General features: G+C 42.7%; 1 protein-coding gene and 1 long non-coding RNA gene across 6 annotated transcripts in view; both read right to left on the minus strand.

The window, feature by feature from the left end:
- FCHSD2 (FCH and double SH3 domains 2) overlaps positions 1-27,663 on the minus strand; it is a 149,088-nt gene that overhangs the window by 38,697 nt on the left and 82,728 nt on the right. For all 5 annotated transcript variants that reach the window (XM_083834288.1, XM_083834289.1, XM_083834290.1 and 2 more), the window contains 2 exons: positions 4,107-4,229; positions 238-333 (listed from right to left, as the gene is read on the minus strand). In XM_083834288.1, coding sequence (XP_083690414.1) covers positions 238-333; positions 4,107-4,229 — 219 coding nt within the window. The remainder of the gene's footprint in view (positions 1-237; positions 334-4,106; positions 4,230-27,663) is intronic.
- LOC310898810 lies at positions 11,152-27,661 on the minus strand. Its single transcript, XR_014583729.1, has 2 exons — positions 23,081-27,661; positions 11,152-22,716 (listed from the first exon to the last, which is right to left on the minus strand). It is a non-coding gene; the product is annotated as an uncharacterized lncRNA (long non-coding RNA).

The raw sequence follows: 27,663 nt of genomic DNA on the forward strand, positions 1-27,663 counted from the left end.
ACAATCTAGAAACAAAACAGATTCAGCTTTTCTGTGGATGACACTGAGCCTGTCTGATGCTTCGTTACCCACCTACCGCAAGCAGGGCTGGTGGAATCAGCCTTTTTATCCCGAAAATACAGCATGAGGTTAAAACAGACTGCTCCACCAGTGAGCGCTTTCTCTCACCCATTTATAACAACTTTCTTAAAAACAGAGCAAGAAGAAATAAATGAAAGAATTCAGCGGTGTTCTTACAGTGTCGCTGTCACTTGGTTGGAACTGGAAGGGCTGGGGTTTGTGAAACACTGAGTTCTCCTGTAAAAACAGCTGTAGATTGTAGTCCCGCACCACCTAGAAAATAACAAATGCCATTTAGGTTGGTTATTTCACAATCTTAAAAGCATGCGACAAATGCTGCTAGAGTAAACTCAGTACACTTTCAAACAGAGACCAAATCTGCAGCAGAACCTTGAGCACAACAAAAGGCAATACAAAACCTGGCTCTGGGCAGTACTAGCCACAGGTATTCAGAAGCGACTGGTAGGACACACACTGGGAGACAGAGACCTAAAACATTTCTGCCATGAACCAACGAAAAATGTCACAAAGGCGAAACGGGGAAAAAAAGCCAACTACCACGCAGAGCGCATGTCGTATCCCTACCATAAATATTTTTCTCTCCTCTTGTAGGTAATTTCTTGTAGGCAGCTCTTTCTTAAACTGAAATGTCTTATCTTTACACAAATTATTACTTGCAGGAGCTGAAAAGACTATTTGGAATAACGCACACAAAATCAGTTACAAAATTAATCTCTCCATATTAAATTACTTTCACAGAAAACTTTCATAGTTTGCATTTTGCTAAACCAAAGCTACTTCGGCTACCAAATTTGTTTAATGACATATTTCACATAGCATGGCACATATCCCTGAACAAATCAGCTACGTCACAAGTTGCACGTATTTACAAAGAAAACCTCAGTGACTGCAGGATGACAAATAGCATCGCTAATTCAACAACGCTACAGAGTATTCACTGCTTCAGCTGATGACTGTGCATAAACTGCAGCATCAAATTACAGAAACGTATAACCAAACCGAGGCTTTAAATGTACGGAAGTCTCTAATAAAGATGGCATTTATCCATAAGTGTCAGCAGCACTGCATACAGCCAAGAACACAGAGTGAAATTGTTGTAAGCTGGTAAATAGGACTTCTTCTCTAATGTATTAAAATGCTGATGCTTGCGTTACTGCAATACAGAACTGCAAAAAATTAATCCTGAGTTAAAGAAAGAAAAGTAAATAGTCCTCCAGGGCCAATAATGCACTAATTTAAAACAGTAAACTACATAATTGCTGTTCCAATTGGAGTTGTCTAACGTAAATGCATTGAAATGCACAGAGATGGACAGAGAAGGCGTACAGAGAGCCTGCGTTAGGCATCACCAAACCCAGAAATTCCTCAAGCACTGAAGGAGGAACCATCTGCAGCTTCAGAAGAGGCCGAGCACTGACTACGGGACAGCTAGGACGTGGTACAGCGCGCTATCCTCCGACGTCCCTGTTTGCAGGGCACACTTTTCAGCAGCAGGTTGCATCGGATCCTCCAATACAAAACCCTTCTGCTGTGCACGGCAGCAAGCCCTCCGTGACTGAGGTCTTGAGGGACGTGGACAGAGCCAATTCTTCTTTATTTCCTATTAAGAGGCCTCAAAAAAAGCAGAACTGCACCTAGCCAAGTAGTCTGTGATAAATTCACTATATACACCCTTTAGATTTAGCGCAGATTTTTGTGACTGAGGACGACTGTGCCACACTGTCAGACCTGCTGTGTGCGCATCCAGCACATTAAAAACCTGGAGCATTACTCTATAATAATGATTAATCAAAAGCGATAATTATTAACTATAATAATTGGCAAATATAATAAATTTGACAACTGTTAAAAAGACTTCTAAGCAACACAATATTCTCAGGACTAAGTGGCAACTTTTCCAAATGGATTTCCTGTTATTCGGAAATTAATTCAGTGTTCTCATGGAGTTTCTTTATGAAGCCAACGTCTATTGACACTTTAAAAGAGACTTGAAATCAAATGGTAAATATATACCATGTGCAGGAATAGCGCATAGTCAGACATAGGCATAAATGAAATGATCTGCCCTAGGCTTGATAAGTTTCTTAACAGACACATCAGAGAGATTTTGTTACTTAAACCAGCGAGTGAAATTTCAGAAAACAGTCATTAGAAAACCAAATTTTCCCAAAAGAGAAGTGCAAGAAGTGCAAATCTTGAGCAAGATTGTTCAGCTGAAAAGGAACTTGAATTGCTTTTTCATTTGCTTGGTGTCAGACGGCCTGGGTCACCCCAACCTCCCAGTAACAAAACCTCCAAAACTCAGCAAAAGCTTTCCTATCACTGATATTTTCTAACCGCAGCTTGGCAGCGCTCTGCTATTTAAAACTAACAGAAAACAGGTGAAGTATTGAAAAACCCAATAAATATTTAAAATCTTTGCTCGGATGGCAGGCTGGGTTTTACTCCAAATGACTACATCGCCAACAAATTTGTTGGACTTTCACCACTCAGGCAGCCTTTAAGACACGCATAAAAACTCTTTTGCTAAGCTCCTCGTCTGGATTCACCTCTCCTTTTTGAGCTGGTTCCTGCATCACAGACCTACCAGAAACACTGAATGTTCAGAAGAAAGGGTGAGGAAAAGCATGGGTCTGTGGGATAAGCCCCTGACGAATGTGTTTAGTATTTCAGAGCAAGTGCTAACGCAGTACAAACTTTTCCCCTCTGCGTTCTTGAACAGCAAGGAGAGAAGAAAATTGGTGCCGATGAGCAGTTGTAAAAATCCTGTTGAGACCTGACAGCTGTATTTACATTTTCGTTCCTTCTCCGGGCATTGTACTAACCTAGTAAAGCAGAAACAGAAATATTCCGCTCAAGCTTACAACACGGAGTTGTTACTGCGCACAGGAAGGCAGACCTGCAGGCGTGTGGCTGCTCAGAGGCTTGCTAGCACGACTGTCACAAGCTCAGCGTGACAAAGGTTTTCCTGTGCCAACGAGCCACGTGGAAGTGACAGTTCAGCTGGATCGCAGTGCTGGTCGCAAAGCATTTAATACTGCACTGAGAAACGAGCTGTGAGCATGCAGGTATTGTAGACAAGCAGAATTGGTTAAAAGATTCAAAACAGCATTTTTGGGGAAGGTATTTTAAGCTGACCCGGATGATGTACAGCAAGGTCCTTTTCCGACAGAAGATAAAAGCATTTTCCCTGTCCTCGCTGCCAAGCAAATTCAAAGACTCCCTAGAACGAAGCCAGTTTTTAATCCACTCGCATTACACCTAATAAGGTGCACGTTAGCCTGCTTGCAGGTGAGTAAGGAACGTGTTAAATATGTTGGTTTTCCATAAGTCTCTGCATAATGGGCTCTGTCTCTGTGCAGGTGGTTAAGGGCTACGTACAAAGGGATATTATGACTGCACCAAGGCAGCTTGTTGGAGCTCAATGGCATTTATTTTATTTTTTTTCAGCCCAGCACATGAATTATTTAAGTATCAAAATTATCCTGGAAGCGATGGCGTATTTGGGACTCGGGCTGCTTGACAAAGCAAACAAGCCACGTCTATGACAAGACCCTAATCTGCTTTCTCAATTCATTCTCAATCTATTTCTCAATTCAAAGGAGAGAACGCCGTAATATTTTGTTTTCGAGTCGACAATCAATTCTTAAAAAATGATCCAAACAGTTTTGTACAGCTTCACGGTGACGGATGACTGATGCCGTTCCAGATTACACAGCACAGGACCCTCAGCTGCAATTTCTCTTCTAAAACATGCAGAGTGAGTGCAATTAGACATCTCTCGGTTGTTGTTCTCCGAAGATCGTGTGCTGTGTAAGCGCACTCATGAGAACACAGTCTGGGTGGCAACAGGCAAAATTCTCCCCAAGAAAACTGTCTCGTTTCTTCTAACTTAACACCGCTCTGGAGTAACCAAAAATAATAACCCGTCAGTTTTGTCATTATTTTGGAAGCAAATCTTAAGCCTGGGAACCTACGCATGCTCTAAGTATTCAGTTACAAAGAATCATTCAGTTAAAACTTACCCTGCTGGAAGTCTCCAGTAAAAACTGGAATGTGTTTTGTACAGCTTGGCACGTCTCGAGTTCAGTCCTGCTGAATGCCATTAAATAATCCTTAAGGTGATCATACACGTTTCCATCAAGAGCCTGTAGGAAGAGGGGAAGAATTAAAGAAAAGCAGCACGTACTTCAGAACGCAATTTGCTGATACACTTTGCAAGATGCCCATTCAAAAGCTTTTTAAAACTCGTCCCCAGACGCTTACTGGAGGAGACTGGGACAGTGACGGGTGGACACGTTTCATCGGGGAGGAATGGCAGGGCGTTATTCCCATTAGATGGCACCACAGAGCACTGGAACGTCACCTTGCAGTCAATGATTTCCACCCAGTTGTGCAGGACAGCCAGGGGAATGTCACCACGAGCCGTCACCACGTGGAGACGGCCCAGGAGCCCTAAGGACACGTGGTGGCCTCCAGCCAGAGCCCTCCTCGTGTCACCGGAGGTTGCAGGTGACATTACGGAGGCGCTGCGCATCTGCAAGCTTCAGACACAGCTGCTCGCTCGTTAATGAGAGCTAATCAATACCTGCCACTGCACGCGTTCACAGAGGAGTATCAAGTGCACAGTAAAAATTTATCACGAGCTTAGTAATTACCTGAGGGCAACGTCAAAGCCCAAGCTCAAAAGCCCTGTCGTAACAAGAGCCGTAAAATCCCACCGCATGGCCGAGGTGACACGAAAAGCTCAGTGCAGGTTCTCTACAAACACGTGCTGCTTAGCAAGATGCCAACAATTTCACTTGTGTTACAGACGGTCATTTAAAGTCATCACGAAAGTCATCATTAAAGTCATATAAAGTCATGGTATGGGCCCGATTTCAACTGATTCGAGGGTGCATTTCTAAATAAAATCGCGTTTGGTTACTTAAATCATTTGGAAGTCAAGGGGAAAAAACAGGGTGAAATTGAGCAAACCTGCTTCTGTCCCAACAAAATCAAACCCACGTTTGAAGACGAGGCTAAGGCATGTAAAATGGACACAAGCTGCTCCAAATTTACGCTGAACCACCGAGATTTTCCTTCTGCAAGAAGTCGAACCCCAGCATCCTCACCCAGCTCCAGCAAGCACCGCATGAAATTAAAAGTTAACGCGGGGACAACCTCAGTGAAGTCTTGCTCTGAGGAAAATGATAAAACTGGGAGATGGAATCCTCATGCCCAAAACTTGATGCCCCAAATGTGCTTCAGACTGCAGAGTTTTTTCCTTGCTGCCACCTACCGAGTGTGAGGCTCAGCACCTCCTAGCCCAGGCTGAGTTGTAGCTCCCACCTTCGGCATTACACCCGCCTCTCACCCCAAGCAAATCCGCTCGTGCAAAAATAGGGCTGTAGAAAAACAAACTAGCTGGAGGACATGCCAGACCAGCAGGAACCACGAGGATTTCTCTACCAGCACCAGGCAGCAGCCCGACCAGGCTCCAGGCTCTCACAGGTGATGGCAGCACTACCTATATTCCACTAAATACGCTCTGAAGCATGGCTATTTTTTAAAAATTTCTTTTAAAATGAATTATGTAAGGTGAGTTTACGGACAGAACATTCACGAGACAAAAACATCAGGAAATACCCAAGCACAAACCTGTTAAAAGCAGACAACGATATACATATACAGCCTCCGTTCCTGCCTCCGTGCCTACAAGCAGAGCTGTACTGGAAGACTTCTCTTGCAGCACACATCTTGTAAAACCCATCACAGACTACCACCAGGATTTAAACTTTGACACTTTGCATGCTTTTATGACGTTAAACCTTTTTTATGATGTTAAACTTTCCGTGTCTTACTTCTGCAAACACCAAAGTTACTCTCCCATTTCAAGGGCATTTATTTTCCTATCAAGTACGCGTAGTCCCAAGAGCAGCCTTGAGCTTTCGGAGACTACAAATGATGTATAAAGTTGCTGAGGATGGTCATGCTCTCAGGAGATTTTATGCACGATGGTGGCAATCCTAACACCCCCCAAAACGGAATCTGCAGGCTTTTATGATCCAACCTATCTGTTCCCAAAGCTTTTCAGATCAAACAGCGGGCTGGATTGCAACTCGACTAATAAATGTAAATAGTTTCAAGTTGGCAAAGCAGTTCTAAATGCTCAGTTTGCAAAGCAGCTGCGACTTTTATTCCAGTCTGCTATAAACAGTGGTTCACTATCCAAACAAGTAACTATTTCAGAGCTCCCCCCCCCCTCATATCAAGCCCATATGTTCTTTTTATGTCAGACCCAGCAGGAGGGATTCGTGGCATTTAGCTGCAGCCTTCCCCGGTGCAGGCGTCTGTATTCGAGTTTGCTACTCCGGGTCCTTTCTACAGTCACTGGAGAGAAGCTGGTACTTCTGTGGCGTGATTTATCTTATTCTAAGGTAGATGGCTGAAATAGGGTAGAGGAAATACTGCATGCTAAGTGCCTGTCCCCCTGCACTGCCCGCACACAGCACCCAGGTTTGGATACACGCGTCTACACGGCATCGCAAAAAGCCTGGAGAGGTGAATCCCATCTCAGCGGCTGTTTATTCCCTGCGACTGCTACCTACGGCTGGCTCCCCAGGAATTAACTTTATAATCGCCAGCTGTGCTCTGCAGGTCTAGAAATATAAAAGGACACAGAACATTAGCTTCGTTTTTACCCACACCTCTTGCAACGACCCTGAAATTTTGTGCTAAAATGCCAGAATATTCCCCAAAGTGATGTAGAGGGTACATAAGGAAGACAATGGAGAAGCGTGGCAAAACATTAGCAAGCACACAAATCTGTCAGCATGGGAAAACTGCATCACAGCCCTCCTTCCATTAATTAAAAGCCGTTTCAATATGATGAAGTTCTTAAACACAGACGAGAGCTGCCAGATTCGGAGTTGAAGTCGATGCAGTACGACACGGTCACTTTTGTCGGCCAAGCAAGCCCAGAGCTCAGCACAGAGCTCTAACACGTGCTAAAAACACTCAGGATGTGCAAACGTGGTTGTAGGGAAAGAGTGATAATCCCATCAGGTAGTGGATTAGAGAGCTGGCTGGTTACAAATTGCTTGCAGTGATAATTTATCTACCCTCCTATAAAATGGTAATTCTTATATCAAGCTGGATATCGTAATACTAAAACAAAAGGCTTGACTTTGCTGAGCTATACAATGTAAATTAACATCCCCGTGGGATTTCGTACTACCCAGCCTGAACCTCGTTTACGCGCACACGGTCTGACCCAAACCACCACACATCACCGTTTAGGATTGAAATAAATCGTCTTTTCAAACTTTCTGATCACACAACTCAAAGAGGAAACTGAAAAAAAGCCTCAAAACCCCCCCGTGTTATTACACTACAATGGCTTTTGTTCTCCTGCTGAATCTCAGCTGAATACTAAATCACTTACTGTATTCAAATCAGCCTGAAAAAAAATCCGTGGAAGAGTTTTTTCCAACCAAAAAAGGAAATTAGTAATTTCTTTAAAGGCGCTTCACATCAGAACCAAGATAATGCGAAGTTAAGTAACACAGAATTACAATTTCCAACGAAAGACACAAATGTATTTTTGTGCTGTAATTTCTTTTCAGTGGAATTGTTGTACAAAAGGCACAAAATTACTTCTCCACCTGAGTCCAAGCTTTAGCAGATAATGGCTCAAATCAGGACTGAGAAAAACTGGAACTGTAAACACAGGTAATGGATACACAACCAAATTAAACAGTATTTTAAAATAAATCCTGTACTGCTAATTCAGATTGATGGAATGAAATATTAGGGGAGAACGTTTTTAGTGGAGGACTTGTTAGTGTTAGGTCAGAGGTTGGACTGGGTGATCTTGGAGGTCTCTTCCAACCTAGATGATTCTGTGATTCTGATTTCACTATAGTCAAGTGTCAAGTGTAAGACACTTTTAAAACAATTTTGCTAGCACCAAAATTTCTCAGTTTGATGAGTTGTTTTTTTTTATTTTTTTATTTTTTATTTCAAGAGATTACATTAAACCTTTTAGGAACTTCTCAGAAGCTTTGGCTTTAATCATTCTAGATACTACAAAGACTTTGTCAAAAACAAAGATTTGAATAAAGCTATTTCAAGCATAGTTAGTGCATTTGGCTGCCTTTTGCCTGTTGTTTCCAATCACAGATGACATATAATGCATTATGTAGAAATGACAGCGTGTCGAATGTATCTTGTTCATTCATGCAATTTCAACATCTACAAGTCTCTGTTGCCCTTCCTTCAAAAACCACCACTTCAATGTTACAACACGCACCAGAAACATTATCAGAGCCTCCCAGTTTCTGGCAGGAGATGGAGAACAACCTAAAATACCGTGTATTTTTATTTTAAAAGATTCGTTCCTTCCAAAATCCCAAAGCACAAACGCGTTTGACTTGACCCATGCCTGACATAGATCAATGTCGTGCTAAGGCACCAATGCAGGTCTTCCATCCCACCTCTATTTCCAAAATATTCCTGCTAAACATTCATGATTGTCTCGCGCAGAAACTGCTGAGATGTGCTGGAGCTTTGGACGATATTTTTACAGTTGGTACACAGGTGGTCAACTTCAAGCTCTCATTTAGAGACCCGAACCTGCCAGGCACCAAAATCTGGACCTTCAGAAGACCACAAAGCCTCCCTGCTTAAAACGACACCTCTAAGTTACCTGGGCTCTAAGTACCTGGGCTTTCTGAATCACCTCTGGCAGCTGCCTAAAGAGATTTGTGTTTTTAAACAAGGGCACCAAAACCTTTTTCAGACCCCAGCCCAGCTTCCAGAGCAGCTGGGAAGCCGGCAGCTGATGGTGAAGGCAAAGCATTTCCTTGCCTGGGTGGAGGTAAGAGCCCAAAATTAGTCCTGCCCCTGCCCCACCCTGCCTCCAGGCTGAAAATGGGAAGATAAGGAGAAGTTTTCAATGAACTGCCCCCAAATCATTGTGCTCGTGGAGTGATAAGTCTTCCCGTTATCTGCTCACTCAATGCTATTGCATCATGGCAACGTGACCTCATTTCCTTCTTGGTAATCACAGCAAAACCCCGAAGCAGTAAGGGAGATCTGTATCACAGATGCCTTCTTCCATCTATTTTAGGAAGCCTATTAAAAATTAAATTCTTACACCAACGCATTTCTCATTTAAATCAGAAGCCGGGTTTTGTCCGTCCCTGACGTTTTGTTCTGAAAACAACCTGTAACCCATTAAGAACAGGGACTATTTTTAATTCCCATATTTTCCTTAACACTATTATAAATCTCTTATTACTTAACATAAAAAAAAATAATCTAAATTACATAGCGTGCATGCTGAGTCAAGCTTTTTGGGTATTTGTCTTTCCATAATCCATTAAGAAGTGGGATCTCACGGACGGTGCAGTTTGGGCATGTTCAGCCAAATGAGCTGGGTAAACGGGACTCCAGTTGTCTTACTTTTTGTATGGGAACACATCAGAGCTTTGTGATCAACAGTGGAAAGGAAAAGGAAAGGCTGGTTACATGCAGTAATAGGGGAATTGTTAACAGCCTTTATTACTATTAAAACACCAGCTTCAGCATCCTTTTGTCTCCCAGGGGTTAAAAATAAAGACAGTTTGGGTGTATTTTAACCCAGGCATGGCAATGGACCTCAGCTTATCTGACAACGAAGGCCAGGGTATCTTAAAAATCCTTCTAAGCTCACGAGTAGTAAAGCCAACAGCGGGCATCAGCTGGCTTTGGCGGACTCAGCAGCACTCTGAGCAGGGGCACGCAGCAGCCTTTCCCAGGGACCTTGGGACAGAAAGGAAGGAAGGTCAGGCAAACCCGTCCTTTTTGGTTAAGAGTTACATTCCGCAGCGATTTTCCCTTAAAAACACTGACTGCTGTTCCTGCTCGGGGTTTATTCTGGGCACCTATTTCTCCTCGCGCTTGTTTTCTTCGAGCCGTTATCTTTTTAAATTCCTCCTTACAGCATTTGTCACTTCTTTGCCATCGAGGCATCCTAACATTAAAGTAAACCGAGTGCTTGTCGACAAAACACGACTTCTGGATGTAAATTACCAACAAACCCGAGATCAAAGCCGTGTTAAAGTGTCCCCGAACAGCCTGCCTGCAGCAACCACGTAGCTGCTGACGCAAAGCTCGTGTGAGCTCCCTTCTGTGTCCCCCATCAGAGCAATCCCGGAGGAACTTCTGCACCGGGTCTGCTCTGCTCAAGATTGTGAATCCTGAAGTCTAATTTTAAAGTGACCAGGAGCCTGCTGCCCATCCTCTCCTTTACAGGCTCTCCATTTGATAAAATCTTTTAAAATCTCTTTTTCTGAAAACCGTGGGTGTAAGTAGACAAACCAGGGCTTGCTGCAAAGAAAGCAGACGACAAAAACCTCCCCGTGGTCCGGATCAGAAAGTTTGTGCTGGATTTCTCCAGCCTACAAGGACGAAGGACCCTCTAGGCTTAGCTCTCTGAAGTCAGAAGTTCAAGTTACGCAGCAGTTTGCATCCAATAAAAGAAAGTGCTAAGCTAATGCCATAGAAATTCTTGGTTTTCCAGGATATTCTTGGACATCCAAGGCTGCTGTAGTGCTAGGCATGCCTCACGGTCATGTCCAGGTCCAAACCACTCTCGGTGATGCATCGCCAGCCGGTTCGGTCCATGAACTTCCGCAATTCAGTGAGTCCATAAAAAAAAAACAAACACAGAACCGCAGCACTGCCTTTGTTTAAATGTGGAGCAACGTCAGGCACAAGGTGTCGGCCAAAGCACACAAACAAAAAGAGATGGCAGCTTGCGGACATTTCGACTTCGCTAGCCCTTTAGAGCAAACTCTCCTACCTGCCCAGCCGCCACCTGGCTCAGATCTCCTCGAAATGAAGGAGGTTCGGGCCCAGCAAGCTCACGGCAGTGGGAATAACTCAGGAGCTGGTCCCTGCAGAAGGCTCCTCCGCCACCCATCTGGCTTCTGCACTGCTCGTTCCCACAGTTTCACAGAAAATAGTTTTAAGGAGTTTTTATAACTGTCTTGCTGTGCTGTTGCTGTCAAACTAGTTAGCTGCTTGTGTTTCTTTTTTCCTACATTTTTTATCTTTTTTCTTTTTTTAATCTTTTTTTTTCTTTTTTCTTTTTTTCCCCTTTTTATCATTTTTTTCTTTCTAATCTTTTTCTCTTTTCTTTTTTCTCCTCTCTTTTTTCCCTTCTTCAATCAACACCCTGCCTATGACTTTCTGTTCTTCAGGAGCGTGTCCTCACGCAGCCAGCGATGAACACGGAAGCAGAAGATATTCCAGGGAGGAGACAAACCCACGCTGCTCAGGAGCAGTAAAACAACGAAAAAAAGCTGGTAAATAAATCATGCAGACTAAAAATGGAGGAGGAAAACACAACAAAAAAGACAGCAAGAGGTGTAATGTGCCTACATATTGAACAAACAAAGGCAACAGAAACCATACCTGAGTTTCCTCCTCTTTTCTCCCAACCTTGAGAGGGAACTTTCAGCACGGCCAACACGGGAACAACAAACACGAGAGGACACCAAAGGCTGTTGGCTCGCCTTTCAGCTCGGGAGCACACTTTGCACTTTCCCTTACCCCAGAGCTTTCTGTTTTCCAGTGTCAATAGTTTGGGGCTTGCTTGCAAGTTCTTTGTTTGGCCTCATTAGTCACTTGACAATTGGCCCGCACATCGTTTTGTTCCTTTACAATTTGGGCAGGGTCATTGTTCTTAATGACAAAACCTCTGATGCTGGTGCACCAAAGCCTGCTTTGAGCACAAAAACATGAAATAGCCACCGACACATGCCCGCTACCATCCCCCAAACCACAGAAAGTCCCTTTAAGACAAATATAAGCAAAATTAATGATAATGTTGAGTACTGCTAGGCACCAGCCCACATGAAAGTGCCCCGTGGTGGTCACATGCGATGGTGGGGAACACCAAAGGAAATCTCCTCCACAAGTCTCTGCCCCATGAGGCAGACGGCCATGAGAGTTTCCTAATGAAGACAGCATTAAATTAACAGGTAAGGGCCCAAGAATAATTCCTCTTCGAACAGTGGGAACACCCTGATGGAAGGCAGGCATAACATTGGAAAACCAGATCTTCAATTCCGCTGTATAAGGTTTAATAAAACCTGGAGGATGGAAACAGATTCTTTGTAATCTAGAAATGCACCTGCTTTTTCCCAAAAGTGTGTAAGTACCATCTCTGAAGACTTCTTGGACCCATTTGTCTTTCACAGCACACGGGTAAACACCAATCCTTCTGACATATCCAATTTTCAGTAAGTTGTACCGGTTGCTTTTGTACTTCCTTGTTCTTGGAATAAAAAAGGATTCTGGCCTGAATCCAACACTCAGAAAAAGGCTTAGTGGCAGACCGTCACCGTCGCGTTATCCCAGTATCTGAAGACACGCCACACCGCTCCTGCCAGTGACGTTTGGCTTCCTTTAGGCTTGAAAACCGTGTATTTCATTTCAGCATTTCGCCGCTGATTTCTGCTGTTCGATTATTCTTACGCTGCCCACATCATCACCTCGACTGCTGAACAACTGTGGAGTTGTTGTTGTGGTTGTGTAGTATGGGGTATGCCCAACGCTCACCACGTGCAGCTGGTTTTATTTGTCCTTCGGTGGGGAAATACAGCCTGCAGTGAATTATGGCTCGGTGTTACAGACTTCATCCCTCACTCGGTTAGAAGGTAGGTTGAGGAAATGTATTTTGCTCAATGACGGACTAGATCCCCGACGAGTCTTCGGTCCTGCAAGACTTGATCACACAAAGACCAATCTCCAAGGAGGCTCTGGAAATTTTCCCTTATTAGAGTTCCACCGTGTCCCAGGTGTGGATTTACCCGCTCGTCCCCATAAAAGCCCTCACAATATACATTAACCCTCCTTGACTCAGACACACTAGTTCTAGACACGTCTCAAAATCCCTTATGTTCTACAAGAGCACAGACTAAGGAACAGAAACCTTAAATTTACACAAATGTGCAGGTGAAAAGGCATTGCATACCAAATCCTCTGGTTCTTAATAGTTAAAAAATACTCCTTTGGCAGATAAAATGCATAGACAAGTGGGAAAAAAAATACTGATGATATGCCTTCCTTGTGAATTTTTACTTTTTTCCTTGCATCCTTCTATTTTTTAACTATCTATTTTGCCATTACAGTTTTCAGCTTTTGTTCAGTTTTGTACCTTTCTCAATCAGTTTCTTTGTTATCTTTTTACCTGCACTTAATGCACTTAATGTTTTACCCAGCGTGCTTTTCATTTACTTCTTCAAATAAATCTGTTAAACAAAACCTTTTCTGTTTCAACAATGGCTGTTGTTCCCAACTGCTCTTTGGATTTATCACTTCCAGATGCGTTTTTTTCTTGCCTGGAACATGGGTTTAAAGTTACCTGTCACTTACATCAAACTAATCGCTGAACTGGCTTCTCAAAAGATGCTCTCAGAATAATTTCTGTGATGGTAATACGAAAAAATATAAGATATTTCAATAAATTTAATCTATTATTGAACATTTCAGATTCTTATCATGTCAAACAGACATAACTGGCGGTTACAAGGTCCTAAAATTTAACATTGCGCCTTCTATCCCACAACACAAAGGGTGTTTTCAGAATAACGATGGCATTTTCCAACTTATTTTTTAAATTTTATGTTAAAGTATCAATTAATTAACCAGTATGAAAAGCCCATTTCACAAGCATATAGCATATGTATATTCATTTCATACGGCACATTTCATATAGTGACCATTCCCAAAAAGGCACTCTGCTAAAGGATTAGTAAATACTCTTTACCAGCCATATTCAAATTTTGAGGACTAAAACAAGCAGAACTATTTTTAGGGATTTTTGTAATGTACACAAATATGCAGCATGTTCTTAAAAGGACAGCGGCTCTGAGTCACAGCAGTGTGATTGCTGTAATAATTATAGAATCGTAGAACAATGAAGGAAATTATCCTGAACAATAAAGGAAAAAAAAACATCACAGCAGTATGCCAAAGGTGTAACAGCTGCACTGCAGCATAAAAGATTAATCCATGGTTCCCAAACATCGCTTGGGAATTCCACGTGCCAATTAAGCTTTATTACTTTTAGGAGTCCGTTCTCCTCTGCTCACAGGGGAATCGTGCTAACAATTTCTGCGTGCACTCCTTCTAAGCACTGGTGGGTGAGGAGAGAGAATTTTAGTCTCAAGTCTGCAATTAAAAATATTGTGCAGGGTTTGTCCCTTTTCAGTACATTCACCAACACAAAGCAAGCAAGGCAAGCAGCATTCCCAAACAAGTCTCGATTTGGTTGTACCATTTTCTCCAGAAGCTGGTATTATTCTACAAAGCTTCTACTACTTGATACACGATCGTGATGGGTAACAAAAATCAAAAGAAAAGCGAACAAAATAGGATCCGGTGTTGTTAGACTATCTTTTAATTAAATCAGTTCCTAAGCGTGGCCTCGTTGGAACCCCCTAAATGCGTTATACTCCCCTAGCATCATTTCATGAACATAATTTCATTAAAGTAAACTTCTTGTCAGACTTATTTCAACAGTGCTGCACGCTCCGTAGAAGTTGAAGGCTCAGACCTAAGTTAAAAAGCGTTATTATTTCCTAATAATACTGCTTAGATGCCCTAACTACCATACACAGCCAGAATAGCGCAAGCAATGTTTAAATCTCCAAGGAAGAGACGTCTCTGCTTGTATAATTTAAAGTTTAAATAGAAAAGAAAGGATGAAGGGAGGTCAAGTGCCTCGGATGATGGCTTACAGCAGACTGCCTGCACAGCTACGACTACAGCTCGAGTTTTCTCAATTATTAATATGTTCTGCACCAAGAACCTGGCAGCTTTTGGCTTTCTTTGGGACACTGCTGGGCGTTGCTATTAAATAGACTGAAACAGTCACCACCAAAGTTAATTCAATTCTGATATCCGTTTTTTTTTATTTGAAATGGGGCTTCCAGACCTAGCTAGATAGCAGTGCACGTGGTAGATCTTCCTGTGATCATCGATACGCAGAATTTAAATACATATGTAAATTCTTGAATTCCCTATAAAAATACCCTGCAATAATCCTACTCAGCGAATGCCCACTGAGAAGGGTGAGGAATGACAGGAGCAGGTCAACTATTCTAATTTGTTAAATGATTTGAGCAAACACATTTTTACAAATAACTGTGAAGTCGTTTTCCTCTGAATAAAGATGCTTCTCACTCAGGTTTGTCCTCTTCTTTTTATCCACCTTCTTCCTAGGGCTCCATACATTTTAAATTTATTAAATTGAATTCCCCTCTATTAAATTGTATCGTTGTATCTGAAATCTAATACAAAACATTGAACAATTTAATAAGAGCAGTTAAAAAAAATCTTTCTAATATTCATAAGCTTAAACTAGAAAGCTGTTTCCTGCATCTTCCCATATAACTGCTTTTATACTTCAAAAGCAGCTCCTTCGAATAAATTCAGACACCCACGGATCAGGATATCGTCATGATCCTTTCAAGCAAACAAATTTTCTTCCAGTATCTTCAGACCACGTGTGTGTTTTTTATTCTAGGACAGTTTTTGTGCTCCCATAGCTCTGAGATATGGGAGATTAAAAGCCTTGAGCCTAACTGGTGAAACTTCCCTGGAGGTTTTGACGTGCCCTTGGACTTGCACAAGGTCCCAGCTGAGGGTGCTGCTGCTCAGAGCCCGATGCCTCCAGGAAGCATCTCCGGATGCTGCTGCACCGAGGGGGAAGGAAGCATGCACAGAGCAGGCAGGACTCGTGGCGAACGGGTTCTTCACCTTAATGCCGAGCAACGCTGGCTATCCCGCCAGATGGATGGACATTCTGTCTTTTAATTACCACCGAAATCCCATCACCAGTTACCTTAGTGCTTCATTCGATAAACTACTAAATAAGATCCTCATTCAGCAACTTTCGGTCATCCAGCATCCAGCAATTGACTGTCAAGGAATTGACGGCCGGAATTTTGGGGTAGACCTGTGTGGAGCCAGGAGTTGGACTTGACGATCCTTGTAGGTCCCTTCCAACTCGGGATATTCCATGATTCTACGAATATTTTCTTCCCTTTCAGGAGGAGGGGTATATCCTCGTTAGAAAGCCTTTTTAGCAGAGATGACAACTTGAACAGATGGGAATTGGTTTGTGTATGAAAACTCGCAGGTAGCCAGACAAATCATATTGCAGGATTAACGCTCCACCTCCCCTGAGTGATCCCAGCCAGCTTTCCTGTGGCTATTAGGAAACGTTAAACGGGAATTTCTTGCCTCCTAATGCCCGTCCGTGGGCTAGACAGAGCGGTGCGTGGTCAGCTCCGTTCAGCTGCCTTCACACAGCTCACGGCGAAGGACCAGGGCTCGCTGCAGCCCCCGTGCGCTCCTGCTTCTTTGCAAGAGGCAAAACGATAACAGATTAAAAGCTATTTTTCCAATAACCTCTTTTTTCGGGATTTATGCTTCAAATTTGGTGTGACATTTCCCACTGTCAGATTTCTGGCTCATGTGATTTCGGGTCTTGTCTCCTTATAAATTCCTCTGCTCCTTTCATAAATCAAATCCCTCTGAAACTCTTTCTCATGCTGTTGATGTGTAAGCCCCTAAATTAGTGAAATTAGTCCTTACAGCCTCCTTCAAAAGATGGCCACATTAGAACACGTTTTGCCTTCTTCTAAGCTGCTTTCCATGTTCCTTGAAGACAATAAAACCTATAGCAAGATTAAGCTTCAAACACTTTTTAAGACCTTCTACCATCCCTAGAGGCTTTGGCAGAGGATTAAAACCAGCTGATCTTTGCCACCAGCCCCAACGCACCCAGATGACCACTTTTAACTTGCAAATTATGTTGGTTGTGTTGCTGGGACACCTGGACATTCATTTTCGGCCAAGCAGCAATTATCCCCCAAAAACTCTGGATTTCACTTCAAATCATCCAACTGAGCATCCGAACGTTTTCAGGACCAACGTTATTAGCAGAGGGTTTCGGTAACCTTACAGTTTAAGGCAGTAACATCTCATTATTGAAGAAGACAAAAGCTGTACACATGCATTCAATTTTAAAAAATGGTCCAGGAGCTTTTCACATAGGTTCAACTTAAATACGTGTAAATTCCAGGTAACTCACGGAAACATTAGGTAGCTGTAAGTAATAACAGCCAGAAATGTTTTCAGTTCTTTAAGTGAATCCGGAGTTGCTAAGAACAAAACAAAAAATAAACCCACAACCAAACACAACCCCATGAATGATCTGTTCGGGACGTCTGTCTCCATGACTTCTAAAAGACGAAATACTTCTAAAAAACATGTTTCTAGTTAAAAATTTCAGCCGTAGCCCCACCTGCCTCCCAGCCGGAGCACGCCAGGTGTTTCCTGAGCCTGGCCGTTTCTCTGCCCCGGCCACACGCCAGCTCGAGGCACGCAGGCTGGTTTCTGGCACAGCGAGGGGCTTTGGGAGCTGTTCTCATTGCATTGCAGTGTGGCTTTGAAACGAGATGGCAAACTTTCATTTCCTGTTCCAAACGGGTAGTTTTATGGCGTTTGCCACAAAAACCTCATAGCCCAATCCAAAGCCTGAGCTCTGCTTCTCCGTAAAATCTGTAAAAGACAAAATAATAACGGACAAAAGACAAAACACCGCCTCTTCCCAGGCAGCGATCCGCAACGGATCACTTTCCAGTGGTGTTCCAGCGGTCTTCCAATGGCTTTCCAGTGGTCTTCCTTGCTCTACTGCCTTACATCCATCCCTCATCACCGACTGCGTCTCTTTTCTCTCTATTCCTTCCCTTTTCCAAGTCACTCCCATTCAGTGCTCCTGTTATTTTCTTGTATAAACCGTCCGTGACTTCTGCGCAGCCTCCTGGGCAGGAAATACCTTTCACGAGCATCTGTGAAATCACACTACGTGTTTTGCAATCCGCCCTTTTCCTAACGTTATTTCTGTCGCGAGGCCAAAGGAAAACTATCGGACAAGTCATAGCATCGTCAAGAAAGAGTTTTATTATGCCATGAAAGATAATTATTCCTTTAACATACTTACATAAATTGTCTTGGTTTAGATATTAGACTACGGATGGATACTGAGCCCCCTGGAAATAAACAGCCCCTTTTGACCAAATGCTTCAAGGAGGAATTGAGACTCGTGGTTAAAACACGAGGTGAGACAGCTGCCATTGGGCAAATGTGACCATTACTCATTTTTTCATCTGGAAAACAGGAACAGGTCTGATCCACACCCACTATTTGTCTTGAGCCACCTTGGAAATGCTGCGTGTTAAGTAACGTGATTACTTACCCGGGGGCGAGTGGTAGATTTTAAGTTGAAGATAGAAGATGCTACCATAACGTTTAAGAGCAGTACCTCTAACTGTAGGTAAGCTTCACTTGCTTGTGATTTTGCCAAAATCACCTCCAGGAGTGGCCTTCCGTTGGGAAGCCGTCCTTGTCAATGTTTCCTCTTCGTCAGCCAGAATATCAATGCTCAGAACTGAAGTTAGCACATATCCAGGAGACAACAGCTATCAGGAGCTCCTGATCTCCAAGGCAGCAACAGAGTGACTACCAGGAGGTGTGATGTAGGAGCACTTAAGGGAAAGCCTAAATAAGCGCGCACCATTTTGTATTAATTATTCACCAATTTATGTGGCTGCATAATCACATTCCAGCCCCTCATTAAAGGAATTCATTTCCCCGAGGTTTAACGAGCTATGTGCACACACGCACACAGACTGATGCCCTTGGAAGGGAAATCGGCGTGGCAGCAGACGTTGCAAAGCCCCCGTTAGCATCTTTGGGATCGCTCGTATCCCAAAGCGCAGCTGCCCCCCTTACGCATCCCCATTCACAGGAGCGAACACGAGAAAGCAACGCTCACTCGCTGGCTGTCTTCACAGGAAAGTGACTGTGCCCATCTGATACTGGAGATAAGGCAATCTACGGCTGGCTTAATTGTAATTACAAAATATTTGTGGCTTGCAGCTGACAAGAGCAGGAAGTGGAACAATAGTTCTTTCACTTGCATAAATTCCCTCTGACTTTTAAAGGGAGTATTACAAGACCTGAGGAGAACAACTAGTGCTAAATTTATAGAAGAGATTTATAGAAGAAACCCGAAACCTCTGCTGACATCAGAAATATTTTAGAAAAGCAAATAGTTCCCTGGGCGCTTCTAAATCATTCTAAAAAGCACAGAACAATAATGTATACGTAGAATGATTTCTTAGAGCGATAACGTTGGTTCGACTAGCTCTGGAGTCTGCAGAGATACTCATGCACATGTTCTTATTTATTCAGGGCACACACTGGCCAGCCACTGCTAAGGTAACATTCCTGAGACCATTTAAGACCTTCTGCTAACATGTCAACTTAGAGTCAATGTCAACTTAACAAGTAATGTCAATTTAAAGTCAAAGAGAGCCACCAGAGCGAAGCACCGCTTGGCACACATACCCTGTTAATTTCTGGGTTTAAAAACAAATTATTAAATGAAAACCACCAAGTCCTCAATCCTGGGTCATTTCTATTAATATCACTAGCTGCAGCTGATTCTCATTTGCCTAAGCAACATTTGGAGGTTGTATTTACGTTTGTTTTAAATGATGGTTTAAAGTGCTCCATGAAAGTGGTGGATGACTATGCTGCAAACACAGTTGGCAGCTCGGCTCCGCAAAACCTCCCAACACCACTTAATAAAGAAAACGTTCGTCAAAACACGAATATCCTAACCCTGTGTGCTCACATGGATATCCCAGTCAGCGGCAGAGAAAACAGAGGCTGGAAGCTGTATGTTCTTGAGCAGATCTTCCGAGAGAAGATCTTCCTTAAGAGAATCAGGGAATAATTTAGATTGGAAGGGAGATACCGCTCCAACCTCTGCCTGACGCGGGGCCAAACGGATCAGGTTGCTCAAGGGTGCTTCCAGTCAACTTTTAAATGTCTACACGGTGTGACACTCCTCCCCGTCCTGGGTCCCAGTTCCTGCATTTGACCACCTTCATGGGAAACCTTTTTCCTTGTATTTAATCTGAATTTTCCATGTTCCTACTTGTCTATTGCACACCATCCCATCACTGCACAGCTTCAAAAAAAGCCTGGCTTGGTCTTCTCCACGCCCTCCCCAAGTAGGTAGTTGTAAAACATGAACATCGTTAGATGTCCCTGTCTGTTCTTAGGCTGAGCAATCCCGGTTTTCTCAGCGTCTTCGTCATGTGCTGCAGGCACTGTGCTCGCTCTGGGTGCTACCTTGTCCTACTCATGTCAGTCCTTGTGACTGCCAGCTCATACCTCCAAAGCCAGACACATTTCTTCCTCTCTCGGATCCTTTTAAGACAGTACCTAACAACAGGCAGAGATGTGAGAAAGGGAAACGTCACCTGTGTTTATAAAAACTGATCTCCTGGCTTAAAAAAGCAATGCTGTAACATGTCTCGGTACCGTCATCCATGCAAGACCTGTTCATCCCAGGAAATTACATAAAATTAAGTTTCTATTTAAACCTGCCGTATCACCGCTGGAACTCTGATCAAGAACAAGAGCCAAAATGAACGACTTCACTTCCTCATAGCAAGCAAACTGGAAAGTACAGAAAAGCCAGAAAACACGACAGATATTCATAACAATACAGAAAAACCTAACTGAAACCACAGAGGAAAGAAACGGTGAGGCACACTTGCTTTTGACACTATTCCTCTAATTCAGCCTGCAAACACTAACGACCACTGCATGTACTAGAGTATGAAATTTTAAAAAAAGCACAGAAAAATACTAGTTAGAAATACCTGCTATCACTGCTTGCTACTATATTGAGTTTCTTTTTCCCCAAGTTGTTCATAAAAGTGCATCACTATCTGCAGACTCTCCCACAACATCAACATCGCACTTGATTGTCGCTGTTTGGGGGCTATTTTTTTCAATACCCTACAGTAGCATTAAGGATTCTTAAAAATCGTTTAGCTATAAAGGTTTAGCTTCTGGCATTACCCACGAAGCTCTGCTGATGATCAACTCGATCATTATAAACACCTCGAAAAAAAAAAATCAAGGCAGGCTCTTTGTACTTTGAAGTACAAGCATCAAAACGGAAACCTTTGTGAAAGCAACGGAGTTTGAAAAACATACCGCAGAGACAAAATCAATTATTTCATTGAAATATTTTACTTTGTGTCAAAAACCTTGGTCCACGTGGAGCTCCGAGCGTGCAGCCCCGAGCCCCACGACTCCCACACGCTTGCAGGCCACCAGGGAATGAGTGGCTGATGCTCGTGACATCGAAATGAGACATTTGGAACTCGGGTTAAGTTTTACTTCTCTGTCTCTCCGCCAAAATAATCAAAGAATTATTTAAAACGTTAATGATGCTTCCTTTTTTTTTTTTTTTGATTGACGTTTCCACAGTTAGAGTGTGTTATACAGTCATGTTCAGGGGTGCTTCACAAGAGGAACTTAAAGAGGAGTTACGAGTAGAGTAGTAAAAGAGGAAATGCAGTAATAATAAAGTTTAGAGAAAGACAGGTATCAAACAACCCTGAACTTCCTTCAGCCATCATCTTACACTTCCTTCTGACCTCGGTTCAAACTCTTGCAGCAGGCTGAGCACCAGGCAGACACCCTGAGCTTAAAAGGGTTTGCACACTGTGCCTCAGCACCAGGCGTTGGCAGCCCCTCCCAAGCAGCTTGTCAGGAAACTGGCAAAGAAAAAAACATTTCAGTGCTTTAGTCTAGGCCCTTTCTTCTTCTTCTTTTTTTTTAAATCTCTCTCCAGATACCGAAATACAGATCTCAGGTCTGTGGCAGCCCGGTGAGATGGCGCAGCTGGTGCGGAAGAGGCACAAGATGTAAATCCTGGACATAAAGGACAGCTACAGGAAAAAAGCAAAAGGATTAAAATCTTTTCTAAAGGGAGAGCTAGAATAGTTTTGCTGCTCATTTGCCGATGGAATTGGCAAACTGGGATGGCACTTTAGAAGTAATTCTCAGTTCTCTGAGAAGTGCTGGAAGCATTTCGTACATTCGGAGCATCCCTGCTTTGTTTGTGATGGCCTTTCATAACTACAAACATAGCACAGTGAATCATTTTTTTTCTTCTTCACATGAAAACGTTGCTAACTAAAATAACATACTCTAAATACTGAAAATGATCAGGAGCTGTATGTCACCAGGAACTCTGCCAAGCAAAATGTCAATTTGTTGCCTGTTCCAGAGGAGTAATTTGTGATTCATTTGTCACAGGACAGCACAACAGCAGCATTTCGGAGTCAGCTACGACGAACAAAACCAGTGCTGGCTTGCATCAAACACCGAGTAACCCAGGGTGCCTCAAGCCCAACACGAATTACCTTTTCCCAGCAGTGGCTTCTCAAATACCTTGTGCCAACATAAACCGAGACTGAAATACGTCACCACCCCTCCTTTCTCCTGCAGGTGTTGATTTTGCTGCTTAAAGAGCTGTCACCTGGTGACAGTGCTATGAACTTTCACTGGATTTCACTGCTTTAAAGCCACCACCACCACCAGCAGCTATCGTCCGGGCTGTCGGAAAGCCAAGGTGCGCCTCGCTGTTCCCCGTCTGCATTCAGTTCACCTTGCACGGGACGCAACGAGCAGCTTTTGGTGGACAAGGCCCACGACAGGCTAAATAAATTAAAAAAAAAATAATCAAGGATAAAATTGCAAGTTTTCAAGGAAAGCAAGCACCGCCTGCATACGCAGCAGGGTCCCCGTGATGGTTTCGGAGGGCTGTGCTACGACAAACCCGAAGCCAGCAGCAGGCAGCACTTGTAGAAGAGCCCGATCACACTCAGCAAAGTCAACCCCAGCTTCAAACAACTGCACTGTCAAACCCAACAGCAGACACCTCTCAGCAACAAAAGCCATGCAGAACAACTCCCATTGCAAACAATAACCTCATTAAAACCAAAACCTGCAAGGAAATTGTTTAGGATGGACACAAAGAGAAACAGTCTTTGAGGCATTTGGAAAGAAGCGCAAGTTTTACCTTCTTACACAGCAACATAGCCAAGGAGCAGCCGAAATCTCTGCAGGGCTTTTTCCACTTCTAATGTTTTTATCATTTAGAGAAATATGGAAAGCTTCGATTCTGGTCAAATTCATACTGATGCACTCCAACCAGTACACCAAGCAGCTGTCATTTTATACCTAAACTCAATTTAGAACAACTTTTTTAGACAACAGGTATGTAAGATCAGTCTTTGAACCAAAATTACTCTTTTTTTTTTTTTTTTTTTAAATCTTTCCATGTGATTTGTAACATCTATTTTGTAAAACCAATGCTTCAGGTGAGGATTAGGGAGATTTTGAGGCCAGAGAAGGTGGGGCGGTTTGTTTTTCAAGTTTGAATGTTGTTACATTAAACAACTTATATTCTGAATATTATTTAAATAAAGGATTTATCTACAGGTTACTGAGTAACTCTGAAAGCCAGCCTGAAAATAATTTACAATTTATCTCTCTGCCACATACAAAAACATTTGCCCTGAAGAAAAGGTGAGGCAGTGAACCTGATTCCAAATAAAGTAATGAAACTGGTCCTGCAATCACACCTCCAGATCTCACTGGGAAGCCCGTGTGCGCTACAAGAATCTCGGGCTCACCTTGTCTAGAGCGTGGATAAAATCAACCGATCTGCACAGCTCCTCAAAGAGCAGACCCTAAATAACCCCGTAAGCCCTGTGATGTTCGAGGTGCTGCTGATTGCACTCAGCATTCCCACCTTACACAAGTCAGGCTGCTGTCTTCCAGTTTGCTTTCAAATGGGGCAGCTGGCGAGAGCTGAATTTTTCAGGAATGCTGAAAACGGATGCAGATTTTGGCCTTTGGGATGGAGATTTTATGGAGAAAATGGCTGTGATTTGGAACACGGACAGCCCTGCAGAAGGCATATTAACTCAGTCACAGATATATGGAGAAATGCCGACAGGTAGCAAGGTGGCCACCACAGCGTGAATGCCGAAAGACTCACTAAGAAGGTGAAAAAAAGAAGGTTGACATCTTAAAAATGTCAACGTTAAGATATAAACGGCCACGTTTAGCTTAGACTCTAGAACTGCACTGTATGTAGTGTCCACTGGGGTCACACGATTAAAACAGGAACTGGGCTGTCTAGAAAAAGTTTTAATCACCTTTCAATAGGCCGCCTTTCCTAGTGATGCTATGTAGAGATAGGATTAGGATCATATAATAGTCAAGTCCCCATTTCTTTATCCTTCATTCCAGTTTCTCTTTCAGAAATAGTAACGGCAACTCCGAGATCTTTATCCCGTAGGCAGTGATTTCACCTCTAAATACCGCTTTTCACTTTTTAACACAAATTTCAGGTGCTATTTTCTTGCCTGGTAATCTCAAATCACCGAGATCTTATGATGCTTCTTGGTCATAACCTTCACATTTGCTTATATGGAACGATTCTGTACCTGCAGACCACCACCGCTCTCCTTCGGTTCGTTTTCCGTATCGCTTATGTTAAATGCTGATGATAAATAAAACAATCATTTTCTCAGCATTTAAACGGCATGGTTCCCCCAGACTTCAGTTGGAAGGGGGAGGGATATGAGGGAAACCAGGGCCCTGCCAGCAAATCTCCTCCCATTACGAAGGCCAGGCATTTACTTTAATCCCACATCTTGTGTATCTCTTCATCGGTTCTTGATCTGTGAGAAAACCCCCGCCCTACCTGCAAGGACGTACCTCTTTTACGTAAGCAGAGACCGAGTGGGAAGTCTGCTGAGAGCCCTTGGCAAATTTGAGACACTGAACCAGATGAATCACCCTTATCCCCGGGCTTACTGACTCTTAAAGGTGGCTTTTGGAGTTGCCGTCCCTCTTCCGAAATCATGCTGGTCACCCCACTGTATCGTATTTACTTACGTGTGTACTGACTCCATTCACAAGTCTGTCTGGTAGGGAGGGAAGTCAGACTTCTTGATATATAATTCACCCCTGAAGCCCTTTTTAAAGGTTGGGGCACGCTTGCCAGCTTCTGTTGATACTGAGATTGGTTTTAGCCCCAGATTACACCCAGTTGTTCATATTTAAGCAGTTCCACATCCAAACTTACTGGACAAGCACAATTGGATCCTAATGATACTACCCTTGATTTTCCTGAGGTTTTTTTTTTCCCTCCTCTTCTAAATGCATCCAGTAGACATTCGATTTGAAACCTTGCCTTCGCCTTATTCTCTCCCTTGTCCCAAGGTGCCCTGTTGCAACGATGTGTGTGCACCCACTGATTTTTGCTCACAAACAAGAGTGCCAAAAACAAATTTACAGATCTTCATTAAGAACACACTTCTTTACCAGACCAGGAGATTTAACTACCAGAAATATCTGAAAGAGACGCAGAAAAAAAACCCTGAATGTTATCCTTCCCTTCCAAAGTAACTGGGCTCAATTGAAGTACTTGTAATTTAGGTTTCCAGCAAACCACAATTATTTATACGGAAGAATGGGTTGCACAGAGAGATTTCCATATCAAAAACCGTTCACATTGAAAACGACTTCAAAACAAGTTCTACAAAAGAAAGGACTGGACAAGAGGGAGCCCAGTAAAGGAACTACCACGAGCTAACACGGATCAGCAGCAGCTTTAGGACAGGACCCCGGGTAAGCAGAACATCTACGGAAAACAGCACACACACAGAGGAATGGCACCAGCATGACTTCGTTATCCCTTATTGTATTTTTCAGTCCTTCCAAGAATGATTCAACAGTTTGTAGTTTGATTTCTTATTGCAAGCTAAAAAAAAAAAACCAAAACATTCCTGGGGTATCCGCGGCTTTTCTAACATCACAGCACAGAAAGCTTGTACCATCCAAAAGACATAAACGCTTACGGAAATTCAAAGAGATCACGGTCCCGCACAGCTTACTACACAGACACCCGTTGCGCCTAGTTCGTAACACACAAAATGCAGCTGGACATACAGAGAAAATGAGACACTCGGTGTGCACTGCAGCATTTTGCAGGCATTATGGTCCGATGCCCTGAGACTTGAGCAGCCATCACCCACCAGAGCCAGCCATCGTTTCACCTGGGCTTTTTATTAAAAAAAAAAAAAATCAAACGTCCATATTGTTTCCTAGGTTCTGAACATATTAATTTCACTTCTGGCGTTACTTACATGTAAAAGCTGTAACTGATGACAGCCAGCCATGCACGTAGTACAGAATTACCTTGTAAGTATCTATTCACAGTTTTATCTTGAACATTTTAAGGAATATTTCTCTTACAACCATTTCCACGTACTACATATTTAGCCAGCAGAAATATTCATATTTTGCTAACAGAAAAGTAAAACTTATTTTAGTAACATGCAGAAGACCATTTACTGGCTGTTACATATGCACACGCAGTGGAGACAGCCTCAAGGACCATCAGCTCCGCATTGCCTTTGGGATGCCCAGATCTGTTTGGGTCATGCAAGCAGTTATATATGAGGCAGAGCAATGAACTTCCAACACAAACTGTGATTTTCTTTAAGAGGCATGCACATACTGCCATAGGAGCGGTTAACCTAGTCAAGACACGATGGAATTTCACGGCTCAGAGACCGTGTTTTGCTCCCTGAGTTTCTAATTTGGTTACCTGCATTTCAGATCAATATGATTTATAGATAGAGTTCTTATAGATAGATTTCAATTAGATTTCTTCGAGTGTGCAAAAGCATGCTGGTAATATAGTGACTTGTTACAACCTGCCACCCTTGTTCCAGGTGAGAAAGTCTACTCAAAAGTTTTAAGTTCATAAAAGTGATACGTTATCCAATAAAGCAATTTTAAATGCAAATTACAGGCTAATAAATTGCCACGATCGCATCACCTGGAAATAGTTTGTACATAGCAAATTTAAGTATGCCTCAAAAATGTCAAAATATGGAACGCAACTACATAAAGCCTGAATTAGATTTAAATAGATCAAATTACAGATTTTACACTTTATTCATAACTATTTAATTCTAAGTTACAAGAATTGAGTACATTTAAGTAATTCTAGAACGATGTGAAAACCCTGTCAGCAATTATATTTGAACTTTTTAAGTATGTCATTTCCTATGAGTTCAAGCATCTACTCAGCTTGACGTGGCAAGCTGCCATGTGTGAGAACAGCAATGCTGATTTGCTATTCTCTAAAATTCATGGTTTGAAACCAACATCTTTAATAGTTACATTTTCGTCAGCTATACCATAAAGAAATGTTCTGATCAGACAATTACACACAAAAAGTATTTTGGGATAGCCACTGAAGAACTAAAAAGATCTCTAACTTAAGGTCCACCAACTTGATTCCTTTACTTAAGTATGCTTTAAAAAAAAAAAAATAAAATAAAATAAAAAAGTGAAGTTAGAAAAAAAGGCAACTGCTTAGCTTTGGGACTGGACAATTGTTACCTAGTATACTGCACACTACCACAGGATCCACTGCACTGCCCTCGTCTATTGCAATACATTGGAAAAGTCAACAAAGTCAACAGTGCTGCTGCAAACCAACCCAAGATTTTGTATATTATTAATATTGTTTTCCAGATTTTCACGCTTCTCAACTCCAAAACATAAATTAGCTTC

Source organism: Anser anser, assembly GCF_964211835.1.
Source record: "Anser anser genome assembly, chromosome: 1".
NCBI classification, from domain to species: domain Eukaryota; kingdom Metazoa; phylum Chordata; class Aves; order Anseriformes; family Anatidae; genus Anser; species Anser anser.